Here is a 24,589-nt window from a genome sequence, read left to right on the forward strand (position 1 = left end):
CCTTCCGCTTTTTTTCGTGAACGAGAGGAAGTCGTTTCGGAAGAGACGCAGGTGAGTTCAGGTCTAAGGGAGCCCAAGATGGTGGCGGCGCGACATAACTCGCTTTTGTGTTTTCCATCCTTGTTTTGTGTGAAGCGAAAAAGAAGAAAACGAGAGACAAAAGAGGGATGTAGAGGAGGCGCTTCTCTCTCTTTTTGTCGCCTTTCTTCACTTTTCTTATTCATTTTCCGGCTTTCTCCCCGACCTGGTCTCAGTTGTCTCTTCCACATCACGCCACTTTTCGGAAACTACGCAGCAACGGAGACAAACGCGCAGCGAGTTTCTCGTTTCTTTCTCTTTTTCTGTATTTCCTCCTCTTGTTCCGTCGTCTCTCGTGTGCACGAAACCGATATATACTGCCTCAGAAGCCAACTTGGCATCTCTCCCATCACCCCCACACCATCCAGAACTAAAAAGACAGCCATGAAAAAGCTTGCCAACACGTGTGACTGGAGAGGCACAGACTATTAGACGAACATTCGAATTTTTTTCTGACGGAGGGAGTAGTCCGCGCATCTGCGGGACTTCGACTGTAGTAATTGTAGGTCGGACAAGGCGTAAGATTCTGATGGCACGGATTGAGCCGTGAATATCACGTGAACGGCACCGCGACTTCGAACAGAAAGTCTGGCAGAGACAACAGTGCATATGCGTTCTGCGTGCTGGCTACCGTTGTCGCTGAAAGATTTCGGTGACTCCCGAATTTTTGCGTACGGTGTTTTAGATCTGCGCTCTGGACGAGGCCTCTGAAAAAAGGTCCGTCTGCAAAAACACGTCCCTGTTTTGTCCTCCTTCGGTGTAGTGATCTGTGGTATACACTCTACGGCAAGTAAGAATTCGAGTGGATACGACTAGCTGCCTGGCACTACAGAAAGTAGGAAAACACTAGGATGCGCGGACAGAGATCCTCAACAAGACCGCTCTTCACACCATTACACGTATAGCCCAGAAAAGACAAACAGGAAGTATCCAAGCATGCAGTGAAGGCGCCTCTGAATAGAAGACGAAAGAGGCTGTGCGGCGGTCTCCTCACCCTCGCGATCAACAACATCTGTTCTGTCGTTTGCATCTGATCCGGGAGACCAGTAAAGACTTACTTTCACAGCGGAGCTCCCTCACGGTTGGTTTTCCTTTGGCTATCTTTTTTGGATGTGCCATAACCTTTCCCTTAGCTGTCTAGCTTCTTCCATGTGGTTCCTTGCGTTTTCTAACCTTTTTTTTTCTGACAGCGTCGTGAGGATGACAAAGCTCGCTCACGTCAGTCTTTGGCCACCGACGCGGCTGCCTGTGTAGCTGGCTGGATATAGCCGATTCTCTGAATGGAACATTTTCCCCTTTTCCCTGTCTTTTTCATTGATAACCGTGATTTACTGGTGGGCGTGGTGAGTATGTGTCCGTCGTGTTTTCCCGACTCGGCTCTTTTACCGTGAAAGAGTGCCCCCCTCTTTCGCTTCGCGATTTCACAGGTCATAGATTGTGCAATCACCTACGTTGGGGGTGCCTTTAGATGCAGAGCGCAAGTCGGCCGCCCTCACAAGAGGAGGACAACGATATGCCTGCGACTTGTTGCCGAATGAAGAGATAGATGCTTTCTCCGTGGTACCCAGTAGAAGATTTGATGACACGTCCGCGGCAGACTGTTCTGGTGGACACAGGTAAACTTGTTCGCGTGTCTGGATTTGCTCCGCTGCATGGGCCAATGGTCCATGCCTTGTCACTGGACAACAGACCGTCGTCCACTCGCTGCACAAACCGTACTTCTGCTAGTTGTTTGGCTTTCGAAAGAGGAACAGACACCTAGCGGGTTTTCCCTTGCTACGTTTGTAGCTGGTTCGGGATAACTGATGCCCTTCTGTCAGATGTTTCACACTGGTCCTCGTATCGTCGCATCTCTGGATTGATACGTTCTTGGTTACACCTGCCATCCTTCGAGTACCACCGCTTTCTGCTTTTTCCTCTCTTCCTGCTCCACTTTGCGTTTCTCGAGATGCCGCACAGTTTCGCCCTCATCGCGGCATTGTCCGGTCTGGGGGCCTCCGCCTCACACACGGCGTCTACCAACGACGTTGCAGATCTATTTCAGAGTGGGTGGCATGCGTCGCCTTTGAATTCCGTTCCCACCTTCGTTTCGGCTGTGAGTAAAACAGTCAGTGGCACATTGCATCACGGTTTGGGTTTTCTAGGGCAAGCATCAGGCGGAGCCAAGTTCGCTGCCACTGCAGCTGCGCGCTCGTCATCCAGTGCTTCTGCGTCTCTCTACTGCACAGGGAGTGTCCCAATCTATAGCGGCGGGTCTTCGTCAGCAGCTGGCGCTGGTGCCACACACGGTGGAACCCCAGGAATCGCTTCGAAATTCCTCAGTCTGTGCACAAACCATGCTACGACCGGCAGCACAGATGCAGCAGCCGCTGCAGCGGGCTCCACAGATCCTAGTGACATATTCTATACGGCGAAAGCGGCCTCTTCAGCTGGCCTGGGGAGCGCTTCGGGGAAAGCAGCTTTGGTTAAGACGAGTAGTAGACACGCCACCCACTTCCTTGCCTCCACGGGGATGGGGGCTTACCATTCGGCTGCGGTTTCGACACCAGGCGCTGGAGAAGGCAGCATGCCATTGGGGGGCACTGGTGGAGATTCAGAACTCCCCACAGGGACAGGAATATTACTCGGCGCAACGAAGGGTCTTTCCCCGTCAGTCGGAGGAGCAACGCCAGGTGACCACGGACTGAAGTTCCTTCAGGTTCTGCAAACTCATAATTCTGGGCCTGCCGCTGGCGGCGCAGTGGCGTCGACATCAAAAGGTGCGCTTTTCTCCCATTCTTCGGTTCACGCAAAAAAAACGATTCTGACGAAGGCAGCAGCACACGGAGGGAAGAAAGCGTGTGGGAAGAATACCTCGTTTTTTGGAAAGAAGAGAAAAGGAGGCTTCAGCAAAAACAGTCGCACATCAACGCAGGATGCGAAGCGAGCTCAGAAAGCTGCTGCGAAAGAGGCGAAACAGAAGGAGGCTGCCGCTAGGAAGGAACAAAAGCGAATGGATTCTGAGCGGCAGAAGGCGCAGAAGCAGCAACGAAGACAAGAAAATGACGCTAAGAAGCGGGAAAAGCAGATTGAAAGGGAGAATGAGCGATCACGGGCAAAAGAACAACGGAAACTGGAGAAACAGGAGAGGGCAAAATATCGCCAAGAGAAGGAACGCCTACGAGAAGAGCAGCGTCGGTACCGAAATCTACGGAAGGAGGAACAAGAGTTAGACAGACAGAGGGGGAAGTACGCTGAAAGTAGAAGCCGAGGAATGGACTATGACGGTGGCTACCGTCCGGGTGGCCACTACGGCCGCTCTTACGGGCGTAGCTACAGCCCAAGTGGCTACCGTAGTCAGTCGTATGGAGGTGGGTATCATTCTGGCAGCTACGGTCCCTCTTATGGGCGTAGCTATAGCCCGCGTGGATACTATGGTTCGTCTTATGGAGGTGGGTATCATTCTGGCAGCTACGGTCCCTCTTATGGGCGTAGCTATAGCCCGCGTGGATACTATGGTTCGTCTTATGGAGGTGGCTATCATTCGAGTAGTCACTACAATCCCCCTAGTGGAAGCAGCCATGGGGCGACTTCCCGCGGAACTCCTTATAATCCAGCCGCTACTTACGGAACACCTGCAAGTAACGGCACTGCAGGATCGTATGGGCAGGGTTCTGCAGTGGCGCCTGGAGCCGACGGCGCGACGGGAGGAGGCGCAGGGGGCAACACAGCAGGACCGGTTCAATACGTTTATTCACAGCCAGGCGAAGCTGCCACCGGTACGAAATCTGTGCGTGTTATCCAAGATGTAGCTGAAACAAAAAATGGGGTTACGACCCACCATGTTACGGAAACGGTTTCCTCCTCACGAGCGGGCATCCCTTCTCAGTCTGTTCCGGATACGGCCATCGGAGGAGCTGCTGCTAGCGGCTATGGGGGAGTTCATGACACGCCTGGCGGGGATGAGTATCATGATGGTGGAGACTTGAGTGCTTATGAAGGGGTTGAAGAAGACGGAGAAGAATTCGTGAGTCTTAAAACGCTGCACCTTCAAGTGGCCACACTCTTCTTTGGCTCTTTTGGGCTAAGGAAACAGCTTGGTGACGCAGCCAAAGAAGAGAGGGGATCTCAATGCATAGGAAGCAGGCAGAGCAAAGCATGGAGTGTCAAGAGTCTCCAACGAAGGAAGGAACGAAGGGAACGGGTTGCACATTTGCGAGAAATGCGGATTACTGAGGCTGAGCGTCACTTGGCGAAAAAAAAAGTTCCTTTCTTGCGATTCAAAACTGCGCTGAATGGAGATGCAGAAAAGAACGAAGTGATGGTGGCCCATCACCGCCTTATAGATACCGAGGGCGGCAGTACAACGCCGGACACAATGAGCTGTGCTGAAACAGATGTCGGAGAAAAAGTCAGGGAGACTCGAAGATGGGGGGAAGAGATCAATATGGAGCTGGCTTGGGATACGTGCGCAGTGCGCCGGAAATCTGATCGATGCTTTGAGTTCATCAAAGATGACAGATTGGCGGCACTTCGGGAGGAAACGAACGGCAGCTACAGTGGATATTGTGGAGAACTGGACTCGAGCCCCGTTGACGGAACGGGAACAGAAGATGATGATCGGTGGACTTCAGATGAGGAGATTAAGGCGAGGCGACCAGAGGAGGGGTCAGGCGGGTTCCGTATTACCTGCCGAAGATTGCAAAGGACTGACCACAAGTGTACGGGAAGACAGGAGTTGTCACAGGAGATGACGAAAAAGGGATTCGGGGCTCGGATACGAGTGGGCTGTTTTCGGAATGAACCTACCATCTTTCCTTTCTGTAGCCGCCGCGTACAGCTTTCCCTTCTCCCCCTCCGGCATCTGATGTATGTCGACTTCCTTGCGTAGGGAGCGGATGGAAGTGGAAGAACAAGAACGCGGAAGTGGCTTCCCGCTATCTTGGACGAGACGAAGTTTCGTGTCAGTCCATGAGGGAAAGCCAGGGTCTGTGGTGTCGACGGTGGAGAGCCAGCTCGACCTGGTATTCGTCCCGTCCACTCTTTCTTGTCCTTATGTCAGTCCCTGTATTGCTTATTGCTGCTGGTATTCGCCCGTGTGCATGTTTTCGGCTGCTTACCGTCATTTTGTCATTTCTGTTAGAAACAATAGCACTTCAGTCCTGTTTCGTACTGCCTCGCCTAATCTTATGACAGGAGAGAAGCCGTTTCTTGTCATCGTGAACGGAGGACAGAGGGAGATGCAGACGTGCATGGCTGGTTCCAGTGTGTTTCATCTGGTGCGTGGGAAGAGACTAACGCTATCTTATCGAAAGTGAGGAAAGAAAGGGGTTCTTGCGTAAAGAGTTGGCACCCTCCACACATCTCTACGTTTGGCGGCCTTCTTTGACTTCCCAAAAATGGACGCCTTATATTCTCAAGCTTCTTTTTCGTGCTTCCGGGCAAACTTTATCTCGTCTTCGGATGCGGTAACGTGTCGTTCATCGGTACTTCACGGCCTCTCGCAGGGCCCCAAAAACCCGTCTGTTTTTTTCGTCTGGGAGCGAACGCCACTGTCTGCAGAGGCGACAGCAGCCACAGTCCCCGCAGGTTTTTGTGGCTGTTTCTCTCTAAAGAACAATAGACAGCCGCAGATTCTTAGACCTTGGCAATTGCCCTTCCTGTCCCGTGGTAAAGCCTTTTTCAGCTCCATTTCGAGTGGAGAATGTGGAGAAGGTCGGTAAACGGTTGCCCTGATTCTCGGAACGTTGCTGCCCCCATATGCGTTTTGAAGTCGCAGGCAAGAGTTGAGGGGATAAGAAGGCTAAGCCCAGTCGCTACTGCTTCAGTGTTTCCTTCAAAACACGGCGACCGACATCCATTTTGCCTCAGACAGGAATGAACTGCATTGCACTTGAGACTCTTCGGCACTGATCTACAGACGTGTTGCCGCCGGGAATCGCCCGAACGAAAACGTCGGACAGAACTCCCGTCACACTCTGGCCGCTGCCAGTTACCGAAGCATTACGAGTGAACAACATTAAGCATGCCGGATCGTCCCGCGTGACAGAAGTTGTGTCACAAGGAAAACACCGATGTCGTGTTTATTCGGTAGCGTGCCACGTTTTTTAGCCTGTTCGACCTCATTATAACATCTGCGTGTCTATTGACTCCACGCCCTCGAGGATCATTCAACCTTCACCAATTGGAGGTATATGAGTCAAGTGTAGCTGGTGACCTGCTACATACAAACACTACTTACTGCAGGAATTGCTTTGCATGCGTCCACCTTCGAACATGCCAATGTAGACTCGTGGGCGCGGCTGCCACACCCGTCGCAATCAGCGTAGAATAGCACTGTATGGCGTCCTCGGTCTTCACCGGGCCGTGTGTTTCCTAAGCACGAAAATAAAACGATTCCGCGATATCCTCGGTTTCGTGGGGTCCTCCCCTCCAATAAATTCGTCTGACCCGAGGAGGGTTCATTGTAACCGCATCCGCGCGACTCACATATCCCAATGCACAACTTGACACTGCATTTCATCGCGGCCAACAACACAAACGGATGATGAGTTCAAAGGAGCTGAAATAATACAGGAGTCTCAGAGGGGATGGACACCCGAGTTCGGTAATCACGAATGATAGTCACAAAGGACCTATGGTTCGTTCGGTCCGGCATATTCGCCTTCACATTTACTGGTCTCCAGACACAAATCCGGAAGAGTTTTGCGCATGCCGCAGTTCATTCTTTAGCGATGCCAGGATTTGACGATAACAGTTGCCGCTATTCAAAGGCTCCGGTTCCGCTACAACATGTTAGGTTTTAGAGCGTATGCGGTCTCATTTCAACCCTGGAATTCCCAATGCCATCTCCAGGCACGCTAGTCACATAGCTGCTCCTGCAGCGCACTGAAGATAATCATCATTCCTAAGCCACGTCGCAGACTAACCTCTTTTGTGGCGCAGTGTATACATGGCCAGTGCCCTCCCTGCTCACGCTGGCACGACACGATTGAGCTCACAGAGTGTCCACGCGAAAAAACCCGTATGTCAGAGGCACGTGTGGCGCTACATTTGCACAAATAGAAACACTGCAATAAAAATGCGCAGCGTATTCCCTTACCCTTAATGGCTTGAGAGAAAAGACGAAGATGCAGCTTTCTCTCCTCTCCGCTTCCCGTGGTTTCTGCCGACATGAACAGTTAACAACATCCCCCCCAATGCAGAGGGCGCGTGTCGCCTTCTTGTGGAAGGAGCTTCTTTTGTAGTGATCGTCCTCGACTGGCGTGCCAACTCCCTGGGCATGAAATAGGAAACATTTGAGACTATGCATTTTATCCCTGCCAAGCCTGTTGTCGCTTCCCCTGGTTCATAATTTTTCAGGGTTGGCCTTTCTGTGCCTTTTGGTGTGCACTACATGTTTTTGATGACTCTGCACCCATTGTACACACTCGGAACAAAAGCGCCACAGGAGCAGACACATAAGAGCAGCCACACGGCCGAAATGACTGGTAGAATCAGAAAATATCCCAAGTTCCAAATCGAACAGGCAGTAGCTGTTTGAAGCATAGCGCACACTTTCACTGTTTCCTTGACATCAGAGAAACCGGATTTCCCGTTCTGGTCTCCTTGCTGCGCGGCCAGTGCAGCCTCGTAGCGATTCGCCTGCCCCCGGGAACCGATGAATTTCTCTGGATCATCACCAAAACCACAATCCTTTGCGCAATCGACCGGCCACTGCTGGAATTCGAAGATTTTGAAATGGGAGAAGGCGCAGAAAAGACCCGCTCGTGCCATCGACTGACTCGCGATGTTGACCCCCTTCCTGTATGAGGTCGTTGGGTCCCAGTAGTCGTTGTGACAAGTGTTTTTGATCTCTAAGTGAGGAGTTCCTGTAACAGCGTAGTCTGTAAGCCAGTCATTAGCGCTGGGTCTGATCTGAACCCCCGTAATCATCCCAGGAAACCCTGTAGCCCCCCCCGTTGAGCCGAGCTGTCCCTCGTATCCTGGGTAGCTCCCAGGATAATCTGCAGTCCTGTTTCTTGCGGCGACAGCTTCGTTCGCTGCAAACTCGAGAGCGGCTAGCCCGTGGACGGAGACGAGCCCCTCTTGGTAGTTGGCAACATCATACGAATCGCCGTCGTTTCGTGCTTCCTCAGCGGACCTCTCATTTCCCGTTTTGGCAGACTGTGGAGCGCCAGGAGGCTGCCTGCCACTGATGAAGTCTTCAATCGTGCCTCCATTGCTTATGGTGTTATTCAGTTGATTCTGGACGTTCCCGATGTTGGCTGTGATATTCGTAGTGGTGTCCTGATAAACTATGTAAACCTCGCTTATACCCTGGCCGATACTCCAGCGCAGAGCGGTACCACTCCGAACGAGGACGAAGACGTTATGGACGCACGCAAGTAGAACGGTGACGCACGCGAGGCACGCGGCAACAACGGCAACAATAATTGCCCACTTCTTTCGCGTACACACAGCCACCAGTGTCGCGAGAAGAAGAACAACCCCGGCGGATCCGACAGCAATCGCGGCAAGAACGCTCACGTGGCCGAGCTCAAAGAAAATGGCCGCTGCAAGGGCGAAGACCAGAATAATATAGAAGAACAAGGACCACTTCATTCCTGAACGGGAGATGGCCAACTTTGCTCTCCGATCAACCAGTTTTTCATCGATCATGACGACAGCAGGCGCGGGCTTGACAGAATCTTCAACCTGCCGCGATAACAAGGGTTCCCGCACATCGTCTGTCACCTGATCAACGCTGTATGGCGCTTCCTGACCCGTCTCTGCTGTATCAAGAAGACACAGAAAGTCGTCGCTCCCCCCTCTCGCGACTCCACCGCCGATCGCTTGCTCGTCGAACGCATCCGCCAGCGACCGCCGACGGACCCCACGCTGGCGTTCCATCAAGGAAAACTACGAAAAATGCGCGAGACACACATCAACAAGCTAGGGTATGCGTCGGCAGGCTAGGGCAACACGATTTTCCGGCGCAGGCCTCATCGAATCTTGAAGGCGTTTACGCTCCACACATTTGCGGGATTGACGCACAACCGCTGTTCGATCCAGTGCAGGAAGCGAACGTCACCTATTCCGTTTGGGACTGCTGGGCACGTTGTGCGCGAGCAGAAGAACCCAAACCGGCAAGAAAGAGGCGCGGCGGAGAAGAAAAAAGGGAGACTTTCGGCCGGCTGCGGATAAGCCCAGGAATGCTGGAGCCGCAAACGGGTGTGATCCGCCGCAAGCCGTCGACCAGAAGAACAGGGATTCCCTGAGAGCAACACTCTCTCTATTACAGACGGTCCTCCCTGGTGTATATCGCGCTTCGCAGCACACAGATTCTGCCCCGTCCGAAAACACAACGTTCGCGCTTTATGTCAGGCTTCGGGTTTCCTCCACTTTGGTCCGATCGTCACTCCACAAAACCTCACGGCGGCCTCGAATGCTCGTCGCCACACTGCCGAACGTAAGCGCCAGAGTTTGCACAGCAGAGATGCTACACACAACGGAATCTCTTTTTTCGATAGAGAGGCCTCGAAGTCGCGAAGAGCACACACTCGACGAAGCGGCGCAGCGAGGCGGGGAGCTAGCAGCGACTTCACCACCTTGCCGTGCTGAGCCTCTCCTGGCTCGCGACGCACTGACCGCTCTAGCAGTCCCGTGTCGGACTTGCCACGCCCGCCGAACAAGGCAATCGACGCGGGGGTTGCATGCACCCGCTGCCGTCGACTCGGCCGGCGACTGCGCCGACGCTCAACCGCTGAAAGACGCTGCAGCGGCAAACAGGCCGACTCCAAGCAGGGGCTCTCGGGGCGCAGTGTGCCGACGATTGATCCACCTTATGTGTGTTTCCCAAGGACGGTAAACGCCTCCTTTTACTGGAGCTGGAAAGTCGAGTTTTCTTGACGGATCCACTCTGACCTACCTTTGGAGCGCTAAGGACCGCCCGCCGCAAGGCGCGCTGATTTGATGGCGACAGGCGCCGCTGTCTCAAGGCACACCCCTTTTTGGCCATTTTAGTGGGCATCTGCCACCACAAGACTGGATCTTTCTTCGATTCCTCTGAGTAACTCTAGGGCTTTTCGGGGCTGGGGGCTCCTGCGCTCCCGTCGTGGCCTGGCGACTGACACGAGAGGTGTGCATGCACGGCGGCAGCTGCGGCGGGCCCGTCCGGAGATACTTTGCCCTCTTTGCAAACATCTTCGCCTTTCCCCCTCAGACTTTCTGACTCCTCGTTTGTGCCTTTTGTTCTGGTGTCTCTCAGCCGCTTGTCTTCCTGCGCTGCTCGCAAAGCGTCGCCGCCGGGGCGTTTGGACAAGGCCGGAATGAAACTGTCACTCCCGCGCATTGGACTCGTGGACACATCTCTCTTTTTTCTTTTCGCGTTCTCGTCCACCTTTTCCCCTCGCCAGGCGCTTGACGTCTACCTTTTTTCCCTTTCGGGTTTCTACGCACTGCTGTGACCCAGAACTCACCAGGAAACAAAGCTGCGCGATCGTGTCTTTCCCCCTGAAGGATACCTACTTGATTCCCCTGTGCTCTCTGGAGAGGAATCGACTTTCGTGTTTTCCACAGCTCGCCCCGCCTGACCGTGCGGCGAGAGCGGCACACTGGCCTTGGTTTCTTTTCTGCTCCACGTCGGTCAGCAGACTGTACGTCCTGTCTCCGCCCGTCCAAAGCACATTTCTTCTGTCTTCTGCCGAGGAAGATGACCTCCTGTGGCTGCTCGCGGGGACGCATCTCCCTTCGTTCTCATTCGTGGTGTCGCTTCTCCACCCCCTTCTAAACCGACTCAAAGCATGGCAGTCCACGGCGCCCGCCACGGTGTCTCTACCGCGACTCTCTCGTCGCTGCAGCCCTTGGCTAGCTCTTCACATTCGTGTTCTCGCTTTTCCCTACTTGGTTCAAAGCAACTCTCGTCGTGTTTCTGCCTCGCTCAGCTGCCATGCCGGTGCTTCACTTCGGCAGCTCTGGTGAGTACGTACACCAGACGATTCTCCCCGCAACACCTTTTGCTCACGACGGTACACTCGAGCGCTGGCTGCGTTCCGACAAGAACTCTTCACACACGGGTGCTACAGCAGAAGGCACGCAGAAGGACCGAGGGCCCACATCATGTATATATTCATATGTATCTCTATGCATATATTTGTATCCATATATATATATATATATATATATAGGTATCTGTAAGTGCCATGTGCCGCAATCGTGCGCGCGTCGTGGGATACTTTTTTGCGTATTTTGTCTCGCTGAAGTGGAATCTCCAGATCCTGGTCAGTCCTTTACAAATTTGCAAATATGAGAATGATGCGTACGTCTCCTCCACCGCTGGTCGCATCGCGCGGGTCGCCACGTTACGTAAATTCTGCTTTACGGGCGCTGATGCAGACGCCCTGACAGATCTTCACGTTCCGTAGCAAGTTCCATGCGTCCAGCGAGTGCGGACCTCCCTGGCACCCCAGCCTGCATGCGCGTCTCTGCGAGGAAACGGAAGACCGACCTTCCCGGCACTGTCCACGTTTTGCCTGTTTTTTTTCGCGCGTGAGGCCTTTTCACGCGCGTGCCTGGCCCGCACCCAGCTCTGTGCCAGTCTTCCGTCGTTCCCTGTCTGCCTTTTTCCCGTCTCAGCAACGCGCCGTTCGCGAGATTCCGTGGAAGAGCCGGCACGACATTCTGCGAGAGCGCGAGAAGCCGGTGTATGCGTCCGAGTGCCGGGGCACACCCCGGAGGGAGTATTCCAAGAACGTGATTGACGGGGTTCGCGTCCAACCCACGTTCAACCCCTTTGTGAAACTCAACAAGGCGAAGCGCTACGTCCTTGACAACTGGCCGTCCAGGTGAGCTGGGTGCCGAAATCGGGGGAGATTCCTGCAGCCGCGCGTTGAAAGATTCTTGAGAGCTAGACTCCCAGCATCCGCCCCGCACTGGACACGTGAAGCCCGTAGACGGGGCAGCGTAGGCGACGAGCGAGAGATGGACACAGGAAAAAGCTACCGCTTTGTTTTTTCGTCCAGGAACTGGGACGACTGGTCTCCGTACCGATGCTACGTGCGCGGGAGTCGACGACGGTACAACATTCCTCAGGATCTCCTGCCCTACAAAGATGAACTCGGCGAGTGGCATCCGCCTCGGTGAGTTTCGCCTAGGCGCCCGCTGGCTTGTCCGTGAAATCCATTTGAAAGAAGGTGATAGTCTTCCGTTTTTGGATCCCCACAGTCTTCGCGGCCAAAGACATCTTGTCTGTTCCTTTTTGCTCGTGTTCTTTGCGATCGATTTCGCGAAAGAAGAATCCACCTCGGTGTCCCAGGCACGCCACGTGCGCAAGCGTAGCGCGAATTGCCCCTGCGCGAAGTATCTTTTACGAAACGTTCACATCGCGCCTTTTCCGGCTTGGCTCCTCTCCCGTCTGAGTGTCTTGTCTCCGGTGTCTTCGAATCTTGTCTCCACTGTAGACTCTCGGCGCGGTACCAGGCAGACGTGAAAAAGCAATACCTCATGAACAGTAAGATGAGAATTCGCGTCAGAAAAGAAGAGAGGGGAAGGAGAGACAGAGGCAGCGGAGAAGAGGGAGGAAAAAAACGGGACAAAAACGCGCTTGAAAGGTGAAGCAAAAATAGGTCTAGATTGCATGAATCATTCAGGAGATACAGGGAAAACGGAAAATCCGACTGTGGTTCGACAGCAGATGACGCATATTCATGAAAGTGTACCTGTGCTTCGTTGACGTACTGGGTTTGTAGTCGCGCGCGAGATGACTACGAGCTTCCTTCGCTGCCTTTCCCTTTTGGCCGGTTTTCCCTTCCTCTTTCCTTTTCGCGCCATGTCTCCTCGTTCTCGTTTCTCTCCTCTCATTTCCCCCGTGTGGCTTTCTCTCCTCTCCCCCTCGCGTTTCTCGTGCTGTTCGTTCCCGCGTCCATTTCCCTGGATCTCCTGGTCCACATTTTCCGTCTGTGCTTCCTTTCCTTTGCTTCGCGCGTCAGACCTCCCTTGGGTGTGGCAAAAGGATTTTTACGAAGGCAAAATGCACTTTGGCGATAGAGAGCCTCTCGGACCGAAGGCGTGGTACCGGAAAGCTTACAGGTGAGAAAACACAACACAAAACAAAGGAGTGAAGAGAGAGGACACAAAGGATATCCTGAGCGTCGTTGGTCCCTTCAAGACCGCTTTGGCACACTTTGAATAAGGCGACAACGCACATTCTGGCTCTACCAGCCCCGGATTCTTTCTATTTATTTGCCTGGAAATACCACTCACATATCAGCATCTATGCAGCTCTGTATATATATATATATATATATATATATACATGCATTTGAGAGCAACCTCGCTATGTTGTCACGCGTCACAAACGACCGTTTCTCTCCAATTTCCATCATGCATGTCCACTCGTCAAGGTATATCGAACTGGAAAAAAGAGCACATCCCGACTGTCTCCTGCGCCCACCAGCATTCTGTGCATATGCACATACCCGTCCTTTTGTTGATATATAAGAATATTTATGTATATGTATGCTCATATACATGTAAATATGTATATATATATATATATATATGTATATACGTAAATGCATGTGTACGCAAAAGGTTGCTATTTCAAGGTCTCTTTTGTGTCTTCGCGTCGGCGCAGAAGGAGTGGTGGGTTTGCGAGTGAAACGCGGTCTTCGGCATCCCCTTTATCAGGTGCGCAGTTTGCTTCTAAACGCCGAGGGAGGAGAAACATTTCTGCGGCGTCTTTTGGTTTCTCGACGTATTTTATGCGCAGAGAAGAAAGGGTGAAAGAGGCGATGAGGAAGATGGACGATCTCGTTCTCGATTATCGGCAGGTACGCCACCACATAAAAGGTTGTCGAGTGTCGCATTCGAACTCCGCATTCAAACGTATATGTGTGTAAATGTGCAGATGCATACTGAAGGACGCGCATCTGTGCCCAGTTCTACTCTAGTGCACCCCAAACAAGTGTGCGGATTTAGAGCAGGAGAGACTGCCAGAAAGAAGACGGATACACAGACACAGAGACAGGAGTTTGACAACTTTGCCGTGGAATTCATTTCTGTTCTCGCCGTCCCCCCGGTCCGAGTTACGAAGCTCCATAATTGTGTAGCGGTGCCGTTTATCTTCAGGGGTTCCCCATTTACTTCTTTAATACATGTTAAAGGAAACGGGGAAGTAAAAGATTTATATTCACTTGGAACTTGAAGTGTTTAACGTCTCGAACTGCGTTTCGTTCCCTGCCGATGCACGGATTTTCAGGAGAACCGAGACCGACGGAGATACAATTGGTTCGAGAAGGTCGTCCACGACTTTGCAGGCGAAGAAATTGCGACTCAATTCATTCGAAAGCGAAAGGAGCCGAAGCTGTAAACGAGCTGTCGTCTTTGTGTTCTTGTTCCCCTCTTTTTCCAGCTTGTCTTCTTTGCCCCTCGCGACACTTGTTTTGCCGCGCGAGAGCTTGTCCCTCCGTTTCTTCTTCTCGCCAGTCTCAGCTACCCATCTTACTTTTGCGCATACGGATATCCCTACACCCATCGATCAGTACAAATGTGCGTGCATCTGTCCCCATATATACCTACGCATGTGCAAATCTGCTTCGAGCCATACCTGCCTGGCTGCGCGCACTCATCTCTCCTTATGTTCTCGTACATGCATACTTGGAAATCGACGGCTGCAGACTAGATCTCGCTCTCCGTGCTACCAGGCAGTCCTCCCGGGCCGGAGGAAAAACAGGCACCGTTTTCCGCCTTTTCTGTTGCCTTTTTTCTTCTCCCCTCCGTTTCCAAGAAACGTCCAAAACAACAAAATCGTGACTGATTTTCCGACGCTGCTCTCGAAAAACTGGAGAGGGGACACCCGTGGAAACAGGCGCGTTCCGGCTTCGTCCATCGGTGAAGCGGAGCCTGCTTTTTCGGACACAGCGGGCTCTGCTCCAGAGAACAAAAAGAAGCAAACGCTGCGAGTGGGGATGAAGGCCTAGAGATCGGGAGACACTGCGTGCACAGAACGAGTTGTCCAGCGGCTCTGTTGGATGTTTCTCACAGCATCAACAAGGTAGCTGCGTTCAATGGAGTGTATGCCGACAGACAGAAAGACCTCTGCAGAGACACGTGGATGCCTTCGCCCACACAGATCACAAGACATCGCACGGCAAGAGGCTGCGTATAGGTCCGCAGTCTCCCGGGGCCGCGTCCTAGACTCGATGAACTTGCATCCAACACGTGCAATGCGTTGCGCAAAGTGACGCGTCTCTCGAGAGAATCACGCAGAAAGGTAAGATGAGTCGGAAGCAAAGAGGATTCGCCCTTATCCAGAAGAGAGACTTGTTCTTTCTCCCACAGTTTTGCAGCCAGACGACAGAGTAAACGTGCAGGAACAAAGTGAGCGAGAGAAAGACGAGCAGCGGGAAGAAGAGGCGGCAGAGACAAAACGGTGCAGTCCACCCCTCGAGATTCCCCGAGGAACTGCCGGGCAAGAAGACAGGAGACCACAGAAAGCAGACTCCGTTCGCGACGCCCTTTTGCTATCTCCCCGTTTCCTCTGAAACTTCCTCCGCGTTCCCCGTTTCGATTTGGCCTTAGAGCAGGCGGTCGAGATTGCGTCTGCCGCCTCCGGCGGCTGACGGAGACAGCGAGGACTCGATTTCAACTTCTGCGCTCTCGCGGTCTGCGGTCTCTCTTTCGTTGCTTCTCTCGCGCTCCTCCTCCTCTTCTCCCTCTGCCGCGGCCCCAACCAGAGCTTGGAAACCTTCTGCTTCAATCCGCCCTGCGAGGTCCAGAGAGCCGGAAAGGACGATTCGCCCGGCGTGCATCACGTGGATCTTGTGCGGCTGAAGAACGTCCAGCAGCTTCTTGTAGTGCGTCGTGACAAGGAACGACTTCCCTGGGCGTTTCGCTGGAAAACCAAAAAAGCAAAGGAGCAAGCGCAGCTGTTCAACACCGCAGCGTGGCGCACTAGCCGGTCCTGTGCCCATGCGTGCGGCTCGCGCGTGGCGCAAATCGGGTTCTCTTTTCCGTCTGAGGATTGTCACCTGAGGAGAACGGGGCTCTTACAAAAGCGTTTGAGTGCGGTCGCGGTGATGTTGAAGGAGTCAACATCGAGCCCGGAGTCCGTCTCATCCAACATGACGAGTTCGGGGTCCAGGACCAGCATCTGCAGGATCTCGTTTCGCTTCTTTTCCCCTCCGCTAAATCCGTAGTTCAAAGGGCGATCTAGAAATGAAGGGTCGAGGCCGACGTCCTGGAAAAGCCCGCACACGACACACGAAAAACACACTCGACCACTTGGCACCGAACACCGGGTAGTGAGCATCGACGTGCCTCCTCGACTGCACTGCCCACCGGCGAGATCCGAATCTTTCGCTGTACATACCCTCGCATGCAACTTGCGCCTGCTCAAAACCCACTTCACACTCCGAAAGGGAATGCGCTGACGCGGAGAAATTAAACCACAACGGACAGAAAGGAATCTCTTCCCCGCACTCAGGCGTTGCTCTCTCAGACGCGATGTCTTGGCATTCCCTTTTAGGATGTCGGCAGAACGCGGCGAAAGCCTGCACCACACCAGGGGGATTCGAAAAACGCGTCTTTCCTTGGCGCCTGGCCCTTCTTTGGACCGAGAGGGAGACGCCGAGCGATCGAGATGCGAGGTGCGTCGATCGTTTCCCCCTCGCCAAGGCACAGCTCTCGACACCCAGTTTCGGGTCTCGTCAGTTTTGCTCGTCACCCGGTAGAGAGGCACATGGGAGGAAGGGAAAGAACGCGGGAATTCGCGTTTCGCCTTGCGTATTTCGTACGCAGCTGGAAACGCACCGCTCCAGACTCTGGTTCTTCCCAGTTCCGACATCCGCCTCGGCCGCGCGAGGTCCTCTCGCCTTACCTTCAGTCTGCCTTCCACGAGTTCTCGGAATTCGTAGCTGTCGACCTCGGGCTCCTCCTTCCACTTTCGTCGTTCGTTGAACGCGACTCGGAGGAACTCGAGATTGCTCACGAGAGGGATTTCGATCGGGTACTGAAAGGCCAAGAAAAGACCGGCGAGGCCGCGATTGTCGATCGGCAGCTCGAGCAGGTCGAGGCCTTTGTAGCGGATTTCGCCACCAGTGACTCGGTAGCTCGGGTACCCTGCCAGCACTTTGGAGAGAGTAGACTTTCCTGCATGCGGGCGGGGCACGCGCACACACGCCGGAGCAAAAATGGAGGACAGGAGACACAAGCGGGCGGCAGCCACATGCAGAAGGGAATGGGGAGATGCGCAAACCGAAAGAAGCAAGGAAGGAGACGCAAAGAGAAAGGAGAGGCCGCAAGACCGTCGCCGCGTCCAGAAAGCGTGCCTCTCGCACGCTCTCTCGATTTCCCGAGTCCGAAAAAAATGTTTTGTACAGCTCACAAAGCACCTTGCGGCCCAGCTCTTTTGCTTTCGCGTTTTGCGTTTTGCTTGAGTTCGCGTCTGCTCGTTCTCTTCTTCGCGTCCTGGCGTGTCTCCTTGCTCGCCCTCTAGCGTCGCGCCTCGCCACTTACCAGATCCGTTTCGCCCCATGATGGCGTGCACCTCTCCAGCAGCCACCGTGAGGTTGACGCCTTTGAGGATTTCTTGTCCGTCTTCCGCGGCCTCGACTCTCAAGTCTTTGATCTCGAGAAGCGGCTGGTCCGGCGTCCAGTCATCTGCTTGGAAGCGAGGCGTCTCTTGCTCGCGCATGCTCTTGAGCGCGGCAAATCTCTCCTCGCGGCTGTCGCGCAGTTGCTGGAGGCCGCTGAAGTTGCCGCGTCCCTCCGCGTCGCCCGGAAACCGCCGAGGGGAAGCGGGGAAACGGAGGCGAGGCGGAGACAGGAGACACTGCATGCGCTGAGAGTCGCGTCGCGGGGAGAGGCGCATCAGGGACGGGAAACCTACGGACGACGCGAGGGGGGGACAGGGCGAAGGGGCGGCGAAGCCCAGAGACCAGGCTGGCTTACTGTTCGATGATGAGAACAAGGAGAAGACGTGGCGGCGGATGCCTTGCGATGCAGAGGGAGGAGAGGCAGGGGGAGGGGAGCAAGAGAAAGACGAGGGAGAAGACAGAGACGGCCGAGAAGACAGGGATGACAGAGAAGACGAAGTAGGCGAGACTGGCGAGGACGGAGACGGAAGGAAGGCAGACGTGTGTTTGAGCGTCACGGCAGAACTGGAGAGGGTTCCTGAGGAGACGAAGAAACTGAAGAGAGACACCACCTGGACTGAGAGAAGAGAAAAGGTAAAGGAAGACAAGGCTGGTGGACGCCGAGGCCGGTGAAGCCAGGAATGGACCTTTCGTCGAGGAAGCTCGAGGCGAGACGCCATGGTGGCAGGAAAGAAACGGTGAGTCTTGGGAGGAAGCGCAAAGAGGTCGACGACAGAAACAGAGAGCCCCAGCAGAGACGTCCCAGAGAAGCGGAGCACGGAAACTTTTAAAAATTGAGGGTTTGAAAGGCAGGGCGGGAACAGAGCGAATGTCGGAACCCGGCGAAGCTCTTCATTCCATTGCCCGAGAAAAAACGAAAGGCAAGAAAGGGATCTTTAGGACGAAGGAAAATCCATCTCGCCGCGCTCAAGAGCGGTAGCCGACGAGCGCAACGCGCACACCCTGGCGAAAAGATGTCGTGTGGAACAACCGAGAGACGTGGTCTTCTGGGCAGGAAATGACGGCGAGAAAGAGCAAATATACGAGAGAGAGACACGGAAAGAAAAAGGAAGACAAAGCAAGACAACAAGATGAACAACTCAAGTGGGGCAACACGGGGGGCGCGTGCGAACGGCAGCACGGCAAGATTCGCCGCAAAACCGGACAGAGTATCGATCTTTCCGCTCAGGGAAAAAGGTCGGAACCGAGGGAAACTGCCGCGGCTACAGAGCAAGAGAGAAGCATTGGAAAACGCGGACTGAAAAGGTCAAAAAGTTCGTGGGCATCCCAAAGTGAACGCTGTGTGCGATGTGTCGGTTTCAGTTGAGGACGGTCGATTCTATTTCTTCCTCCCTTGGAAGAAGCCGGAGCTTTGAGGCGTTTTGACTCACCACACGAACGCAGCCCTTCCTCTCCCCTCGCTGAAGTTGATGGGAAGGAAAAGAGGGGTTCAACGGTGTACATTTTGTTCGACTGTCCTCTCGTGCGTTCATCGAAACAAGACACTAGCGCGCCGCGCCACGCGAGTTCAGCCCCGCTGTGTAACCCATTTCAGTCGTGCCTTTGTTGGTGCTATCTTGGGATTCTTTATTCAGAGTATCTATAGCTCACTGGTTACATACTTTCCAACAAACTGTATAACTTTGAGCGTGCATCTAAGTTGATACTCGGTTATATATTTTAGACGCTAACTTCCCGGCTATACGTTGACTCATTAAACCAGCCTCGGATCATAAAAGCACTATGTATGGTTAGATTGAGCGTGTACTATCGAATGAAAAACGTCTCTGTACGAATGATCTGCGATCCATGACTGTATAACTCAAATCGAATAAACAGAGATGTCTCATCGTCCCGCTCAAGGTCTCGCGGTGCTCCTCAGTGAAACGCGATCTGTGGAGTGTGCTGAGCAATTCATCGCGCGCTGCCTTTCCAGGACAACAGGGAAAAGAGAAATCTATGGGAAAGGCTGCAAATCTGAGGACGACTAGCCAATATAGGGTCGTTCCCCTACACAGCTGTTGGTCCTCGAGGTGTCCGGCAGACGGTTTTGCTTTTGGGAATGCTGAGTCGGTGGCGATAATCCGCAAAGACTGCTTTTGTGAGGCATCCAACACTGGACAGAGGACAGTCACCATTTTAATGATTTTGGTTTCCGGCACTCCGGCGGCGGCGATGCTGTGACAATCCGGAACCTTTCGGCGCACTTGAACCGAGCATTCGGTGTTCGGCCTTTGGTGGAACTTTCTTGCGTTGTGGAGTTGCGAGGACACGGGAAAACATCCACCTCTCCACAGGGACGAAGGATGCTCTTCACTTTGCGAGAGGCTGGCTTTGCTTCTTCGCTGTGGACGGGACAAGGAAAACGGTTCCGTTTGACCCGACACTGCTGCCGCCTTCCTCGTTAGTCACCTGGCAAGTTTGTTTCGCTGAAACGTCGTCAGGGGTGAACGCCACACGAGAGGGCAACAATTACGCTATACCGAGGGGACCAACGGGCGGCAGGAGAAACAGCAAAGGAGTTGTGCCTCGCAGTTGATGCTTTATTCGTTGCGAAAAGCAATCTTTGTTGGTTAACTCCAGCGTCTGAAGGAGTTGAAAAAGGGACCCGTTCTGCGGGAACTCAGAGGCCGTTGTAGTATCCGACAAACAAACCGGTGGGCGACTGGTTTAAATCTTGAATGGCTTTTGCCTCGCGGATTCAAGTCGACAGTGTTAGCAGAACACAGTTAAGATTATCACTACTGTGGAAGTAGAGCCCCGGGATGCATCGGTTGAATCCGGTAGCGTGACACTTTCGCGCGGCAGTCGTGGAGCTTGTTTGTTGAGAGCACAGCCTACACCTACGTTACAACCCACGAATGAGATTTGTGCGCTGTTTCATCTTCTGCGTTTAGGCTGGGCACCTCAGCAGGCTCTGCTTCCTGGCTGCCTGGAGCGCTTTTCCGGCTTGGCGGTCCTGAATGATAATTCTATCTGTTCTTGCTGGCAGTACGGCACTTCAGAGCACCTACTCCTCCGTTCACCACCAGGCATGAGCAGGCAATTTGAAGGCACCACACGGCTGCGACGAGCTTTCTGACCTTTGAGCGAGCAGCTTGTCAACTAGGGATCCGACCTTTAACGGAGTTTCCCAGTACCCCTGCATAAGCTGAGGAATCTATCGTCCGCACACGAACAGCAATGATACACTTTACCCGTCACTTCGGGCGCCAGGAGGGAGCAGTGGAGAGTGACACCAAGTGCCTTTTTGTGTGCTCCGCTCAATAGAGGATCCGCAGATATGTCTACACGCATTTGTAAGTGCGCTTCTGTGCATTTTCACACGCATTCAGAAGTTCCGGTGTGCAATTATTTGAGATGTACACTAGCCATTGAATGCGTCTCATTGTCTAGCTCCTACATTTTTTCTCGAATTCCTTTCTAGCACAGCCAGATTGTACGCAGCGCACCTTCTGCGGACCCGCTGAAAAGGGGCGTACCCGATGATATGCTCCTACGAAGAAAAACGAGCGAGGGAACTCAAGAGTACGGTTTTTAACAGTTAAAAACCTGTAGTCTGGGCGTTTGCATTTCTTTGTCACTGCGCGGTTGCGCACCGCGGTAGCTGGCGCGCCCCCATGGGAAATTCCTCCCTTCTTTCCGTTTGCGTTGTGGTCTACAGCGCGATATTTTCGAAGTGTTGGCTGTTGTTACTGGGAAAACTGTTTCGATTCTTCGTCCGAACTTGGGGGAGCTCGCGGGAATCGAGGCCACCGCTAGCTGAGGCCTTGCTACCAAGGCTGGTTCATGCGTGTCATCAGGTGTTTTGAAGTACAGTCGAAGCAAAAGCGTCCTGGGCAAGTCCTCGCTGACGAACAAACTACAGTCAGAGATTTACCGCCACAAAAATCGAGTTTCTTCTGTCTACGACGTCCACAAAATCCGAACTTTCTCCTGTCTACGAACAGGACGCTTGGGACCACAACAGGATCTGCAGCTAGCGGCCAATCGGCGGAGACGCATTTCGTTTCGGCTGCGTGCACCGTCGCATGTGCAAATGACCACCGCCTCGATTACTCGGAGGAGATGATCCCGTCCTCTGCCGTATTCGAAAGCCGTGCGCCTCATTCTCGAGAAGCGAGAACTTCCCACAATTTTCTCCGAGGTACTCGTTTCCGTAGTACGCATTTCAGCGGCAATCCTTCGTACGCGGACCCCTGTTCACTATTGGTGGTCCGGTGTTAACGCGATTCCTCACTAGTTTGTTTAGAGTCAACGAGAGTTTATCCGCGCTGTGGCGTGCTTGAAGCGTAGCTCTCCTGCGTGAGCTGGAAGCCGGTAATGTTTTAGGGAACTCCAGTTTCCTCTGAGGCTTTTCGATTTCCACGTTTTCTCGGACCCAAGTTGCGTGGTCGACTAACCCATCTTTCCGTTCCCGGGGAAACTCCGAACACGATGACGGCCGACGGTAAGTTTGTCTGCGCAGCGAGTTCATGCGGCGGTGACAGTCGCGACATAAATTGTAGTACATATTTTTTAGTACAGATTTTTTTCTTTATAAGGAGATACTGATGGAGGTGCGCAGGCGGACACCTGTTAACGTGAGGCCCATCTTTCCCCAAGCAGTCGACGGTGTGCAAATGCCCCTGAGAGGCCTGGCGTGATACGCGCAAATGAGTGTATGTATGCAAATATGCGTATATATATATATATATGTATATATTATGCATATACGTCATAATTGAATACACCTGTACATATGTATGTGTGCCTACACTATATGTATATGTGAATCGGTGGTTTTTTTGACGAAATGTCGGGCCAGCTACGGGGATGTGTTCACTAGTGACGAAAAGCAAGTATGCGTGGCAGTCTCACTCATAGTCCAAGACTCACAGAGCTTGTTGGAGTGCCCACCGAGCCTTCCGAGTTTCTTTTGCCTAACCGTTTCTCTCCCTTTTTACCGTCCCTTCTCTGGAAGCGCACCAGTCGTTGGTGGACATCATTCCGAGCCTCCTGGCAGTGTGTCTCGCTGGAGACACACACCTTAGGGAAAAACGCGCCATGTTTGACTGTGTCGTCTTTTCCTCGTCTTTGCAGTTTGTGCTTTTGACACCAGTGTGGTCAAGAGGGCTCTTCACGGCAATTACGTGCCTGTCGGACTGGAGCACTTTGCGGGAGTCTCCGTCGCTCTTTTCTTCGCCAAGTCGAAACACTCCAAGTGTGCGCAAATTTTTCCCACTCTCAGACAGGTGAGACTTCCTGCGGTGCTCGCCACAGTAAAGCCGAATGCGACTCTGGAGACACGCATGCATGCAGAGGAAAGGTAGCAAACCAACAGGAAGGCTCGTTTCATTGCTCTCACCGGAGGAAGACTTCACGAGTCGACGGGGGTCGGGAGTTCAGAGAGACGCGCGAACGGGCTTGGGATGGTCCCTGTGTCAGGAGAGTCTCACCTTTATTTTGGAGGTGCCCAGAAGAACTTGGAAAGCACAGAGAAGCATTCTTGTTCATGGTTCTTCCCTGATGCGTTGATTTGTGGACCTGGCGCCAACTCTTGCATAACTTTTGAACGCGTGCTCAATTTCCCCCCCCCTACTTCATCTGCATGCTCGGGCTCCAGTTGTTTTTCCTCCTGTTCTGAAAGGGATAGGTTCTCTATGGCAGTCTTATCTGTTGTTGTTTCAGCAGCTGTCTTGTGATTTTTTCCGTGTCCGTTTCTGGCCCGGTTCTTCTTGTCCCCGTCCATCGACAGGAGATGAGCACTCAAACGTTGGGTCCTCTGTGATTAGTGGTTTTGCGCTTGGTTACAGTTGTGAGATGTCTTGTGAAGCAAGCGGCTACGTCTTATGAATTATCAAGAGCAGAGGCAGGCGTGTCGGGGTTTACCTAGCGAAGATGCGAATGGGGTTATGATGTCTCGAAACCTTCAAGGGTTCATCTGAATCGACAGACCCCGTACGCAGTGTTCCTCCGTTCCCCTCCCCCCCCCCCCCGTCTGCCTCTGAGTTGTTATCCTGTGTCTTGTCCTATTCTCCTGGTTTTGTCGTTCTTTTCTCCGCAGTTCTACGACACGACGAATGCGAGCGGGGAAAAGCAGGCAGTTGAAATCATCTTTGTCAGTCTGGACAAAGATGAGCAGGAGTTTGAGCGGTTTCGATCTCTGATGCCGTGGTGCAGTGTTGAGTTCAACTCGCCTTTGAGGAAGAATCTGCTTAAGCGATACCGTGTGGCGGATGACGAGATCGGTAAGGAGGCGGAACGACACTGAGGTGCACTCAAAGCAAAAGTCCAGAGTTTTGGACGGACGTCCGTCGGTCGTTTTCACGCAAAAGGGAGTCGGAAAACCAATGCGAGAGGGTAGAGCATCTGGTGCAGTGGGGCTGCAGAAGAGGACTAAATCGGGAGATCTCTCCGGTTCGCGTGAGGTGACAGTTTCTGCGGGTGTGTGGTGGGGTCGTTTGGCGTCCGGATTCAGTTTTCGTCTACGAACTCAAGAGTGCTCTGAACAGGGCCGTTTCTTCACTAAGCCGTACCGTGCTACTTGTGCGTTCAGAGCTCGTCCTATCCAGTTACGTCTCTGTCCCTGTGCCCGTGTGTGTCTTTTTCGATGCTTGCCAGTTGTAGGCGAGATTCGGATCCCCGCGGCGGGTCTCCCTCTCCTGGTTGTGATTGGCCCCAATGGAGAGGAAGCGGGACGCCTGAGTTTCCAACCGCGAGACGAATCCGGTTTCCAGCAGTGGGACTACCGTTTCAACAAGTGGCCTGGCTCGGCTCATCGAATGTCCGTTTCCCACGTCGCCGCCGAAGCCTCGCACAAGCAGCTGCCTCAGAATGCGTAGAGACGCGCAGCCCGAGGATAAAACGGGAGTGAGCAGGAAAAGCCAAGGTGTTTGCCGCCACTGAGAGAACTGAAGGCGGCGTCGGGGCCTGCC

General features: G+C 53.3%; 5 protein-coding genes across 5 annotated transcripts; 3 read left to right on the forward strand and 2 right to left on the reverse strand.

The window, feature by feature from the left end:
- Positions 1-2,026: 2,026 nt before the first annotated feature.
- NCLIV_047000 (conserved hypothetical protein) lies at positions 2,027-4,948 on the forward strand (the record flags this gene model as incomplete). The annotated part of the gene is made up of 1 exon (XM_003884250.1): positions 2,027-4,948. The coding sequence occupies one exon, from the start codon at positions 2,027-2,029 to the stop codon at positions 4,946-4,948; it is 2,922 nt and encodes a 973-aa protein (XP_003884299.1).
- Positions 4,949-7,449: 2,501 nt separating this feature from the next.
- NCLIV_047010 (conserved hypothetical protein) lies at positions 7,450-8,949 on the reverse strand (the record flags this gene model as incomplete). The annotated part of the gene is made up of 1 exon (XM_003884251.1): positions 7,450-8,949. One exon carries the CDS (start codon positions 8,947-8,949, stop codon positions 7,450-7,452), a length of 1,500 nt encoding a protein of 499 aa, XP_003884300.1.
- Positions 8,950-11,240: 2,291 nt separating this feature from the next.
- NCLIV_047020 (conserved hypothetical protein) lies at positions 11,241-14,407 on the forward strand (the record flags this gene model as incomplete). The annotated part of the gene is made up of 7 exons (XM_003884252.1): positions 11,241-11,318; positions 11,674-11,882; positions 12,060-12,176; positions 12,498-12,547; positions 13,026-13,125; positions 13,808-13,868; positions 14,297-14,407. The coding sequence occupies 7 exons, from the start codon at positions 11,241-11,243 to the stop codon at positions 14,405-14,407; spliced, it is 726 nt and encodes a 241-aa protein (XP_003884301.1).
- Positions 14,408-15,614: 1,207 nt separating this feature from the next.
- NCLIV_047030 (putative ABC transporter) lies at positions 15,615-17,908 on the reverse strand (the record flags this gene model as incomplete). Its single annotated transcript, XM_003884253.1, has 4 exons — positions 15,615-15,931; positions 16,090-16,276; positions 16,916-17,187; positions 17,554-17,908. The coding sequence occupies 4 exons, from the start codon at positions 17,906-17,908 to the stop codon at positions 15,615-15,617; spliced, it is 1,131 nt and encodes a 376-aa protein (XP_003884302.1).
- Positions 17,909-22,109: 4,201 nt separating this feature from the next.
- On the forward strand, positions 22,110-24,496 carry NCLIV_047040 (conserved hypothetical protein; the record flags this gene model as incomplete). The annotated part of the gene is made up of 4 exons (XM_003884254.1): positions 22,110-22,122; positions 22,755-22,906; positions 23,719-23,902; positions 24,276-24,496. 4 exons carry the CDS (start codon positions 22,110-22,112, stop codon positions 24,494-24,496), a joined length of 570 nt encoding a protein of 189 aa, XP_003884303.1.
- Positions 24,497-24,589: the final 93 nt, after the last annotated feature.

This window comes from Neospora caninum, chromosome X, assembly GCF_000208865.1.
Source record: "Neospora caninum Liverpool complete genome, chromosome X".
NCBI classification, from domain to species: domain Eukaryota; phylum Apicomplexa; class Conoidasida; order Eucoccidiorida; family Sarcocystidae; genus Neospora; species Neospora caninum.